Source organism: Alligator sinensis, unplaced genomic scaffold (genome assembly GCF_000455745.1).
Source record: "Alligator sinensis unplaced genomic scaffold, ASM45574v1 scaffold1023_1, whole genome shotgun sequence".
Taxonomy (NCBI): domain Eukaryota; kingdom Metazoa; phylum Chordata; order Crocodylia; family Alligatoridae; genus Alligator; species Alligator sinensis.
Genome location: NW_005842373.1, coordinates 216,022 through 217,636, shown reverse-complemented (window position 1 = coordinate 217,636; position 1,615 = coordinate 216,022). Strand labels below are relative to the sequence as shown.

At 63.9% G+C, this 1,615-nt stretch overlaps 1 protein-coding gene across 2 annotated transcripts in view; it reads left to right on the top strand.

Moving 5' to 3' along the window:
- The first annotated feature begins 194 nt into the window (after window positions 1-194).
- Window positions 195-1,615, top strand: part of G6PD (glucose-6-phosphate dehydrogenase) — a 6,575-nt gene continuing 5,154 nt past the window's right edge. The window contains exon 1 of one of the 2 annotated variants that reach the window (XM_025210812.1): window positions 195-406. In XM_025210812.1, the coding sequence (XP_025066597.1) occupies window positions 287-406 (120 nt within the window). In that variant the 5' untranslated portion in view covers window positions 195-286. The remainder of the gene's footprint in view (window positions 407-1,615) is intronic. The other variant, XM_025210811.1, reaches the window with a different exon arrangement.

Here is a 1,615-nt window from a genome sequence, read left to right as displayed (position 1 = left end):
CGGCCCCGCCCCCCCCCCCCCCCGCCGCCCCCCCCCGTCGCTTCCTCCTTTCCTGCCCCCCTTCCCCTTCTGCTTCCCCTTTCCCCTTCTGCCCCGCCCCCACTTCCCTTTTCCCCTCTGCGCGGCCCAGCCCTTCCTTTCTCTTCTCTAGCCCGGGCCTGTTGCAACAGGTGGGACCTACCTGGTTGGCCGGGCCGGGCCAGGCCAGGTGCCCCACCCCCGGCGCGTGGGCGTGGCCCAGGCTGTCCCTGCTACACACCCTGTTTCTTGCCCATCAGACCGCACCATGGCCAAGCCACAGGAGCTCAGCCGCTCACAGGTGTGCGGGATGCTACGCCAGGAGCTGTGCCAGGGGCAGGACTTCCACCCCACTGATGCACATGTCTTTGTCATCCTTGGTGCCTCTGTGAGTAGTTCCCCCGTTGCCCCTGTCCACTGCTAGGGCCCCAAGCCCAGGAATGGTGTTGGGGCCAGGGCCTGGAAGCAGCCCCCGAGCTTAGGGCCCTGGAGCACGGCAGGGGCATCTCCATGGGGCCGTGCCCCTGCCCTCCCCCTGCATACCACCAGCCCCAGATGTGTGCGCCTGCCCCCTCCAAATACTACTAACTTCTGGCCCGGTCTCCTGCTCCCAGCACCCTCTGCCCCATGGCCAGAACAGTGCTCTTCTTTCCCTGGGGGGTCCCCACTGTCTCCCAAGAGCCTCTCCCTGTTGAGGGGGGTTGGGAGGAGTGACAACCTCCTCTGCTTCTATACTGCTTATTTGTGCACACAAGGAACTCCGGTATCCAGGATGCAAACCAGTTCTCCCTCTCTGCTGTGCCACGCTGGGGGCTGGGAGTGAGGTTGTGACCCTGGGAGGGTAGCTCCTAGCACCTGGGTCCACATATCCACATAAGAGAAATAACCAGGCACTCCCTAGGGGACCCAGGCTTTCAAGGGCTGGGGCCAGGCATGATGCAGCCCTGGGGTGGTGGAGATGGCCTGACCCCTTCTCCCTCCCACCAGCCTCGCAGGCTGGTGCTTTCAAACCCATTGCCCTGAGGTCACCCTCCCACCCTAGGGGAGCTGGTGCCTCCCACCTGTGCCATCTGTGCCTCATGCTGCTGTTCCAAGCATGGCCCCAGGGTGGGTGGAGGTGGGGAGCGGGCAGAGGGTACCCTGAGCACCTGTTGCTGGGAGTGTCAGGGGAGCCTGGCTCTGCTAAGTCACCGTGAGTGCAGTCCTTGTGTCCCAGCCTGCCCCAACTTGGCATGGGCCATGGAGCAACACACACACACCCCCTCTCCGTGGGAGCTACATACAGCTTCAGGGGCAGGGGATATTGGGAGGGGGTCTAGGACGTACTGAGCCCTCCTTCCTGAGCCAGGATTGGGACCAGAGGAGCCTGGGGGCTGGGCAGTCAGCCAGCCAGTGCCCTGGGTAGGGGGAGGTTCTCCCTTGCCTTGAAGTGGGGAAATGGAGGCAGCCCTGGAGCTGGGCCTTGGGACCCTCCTCCCCCACCCCAGGCAGGCTTGGTGAGCTGTTGAGTGTTTGTGGTATATAAAGAGCAGATGAAGGAAGTGCCAACACCCAGTGAGTCTCTGGCTGCCAGGGGATGCCTGGCTTCTTGCCAGCA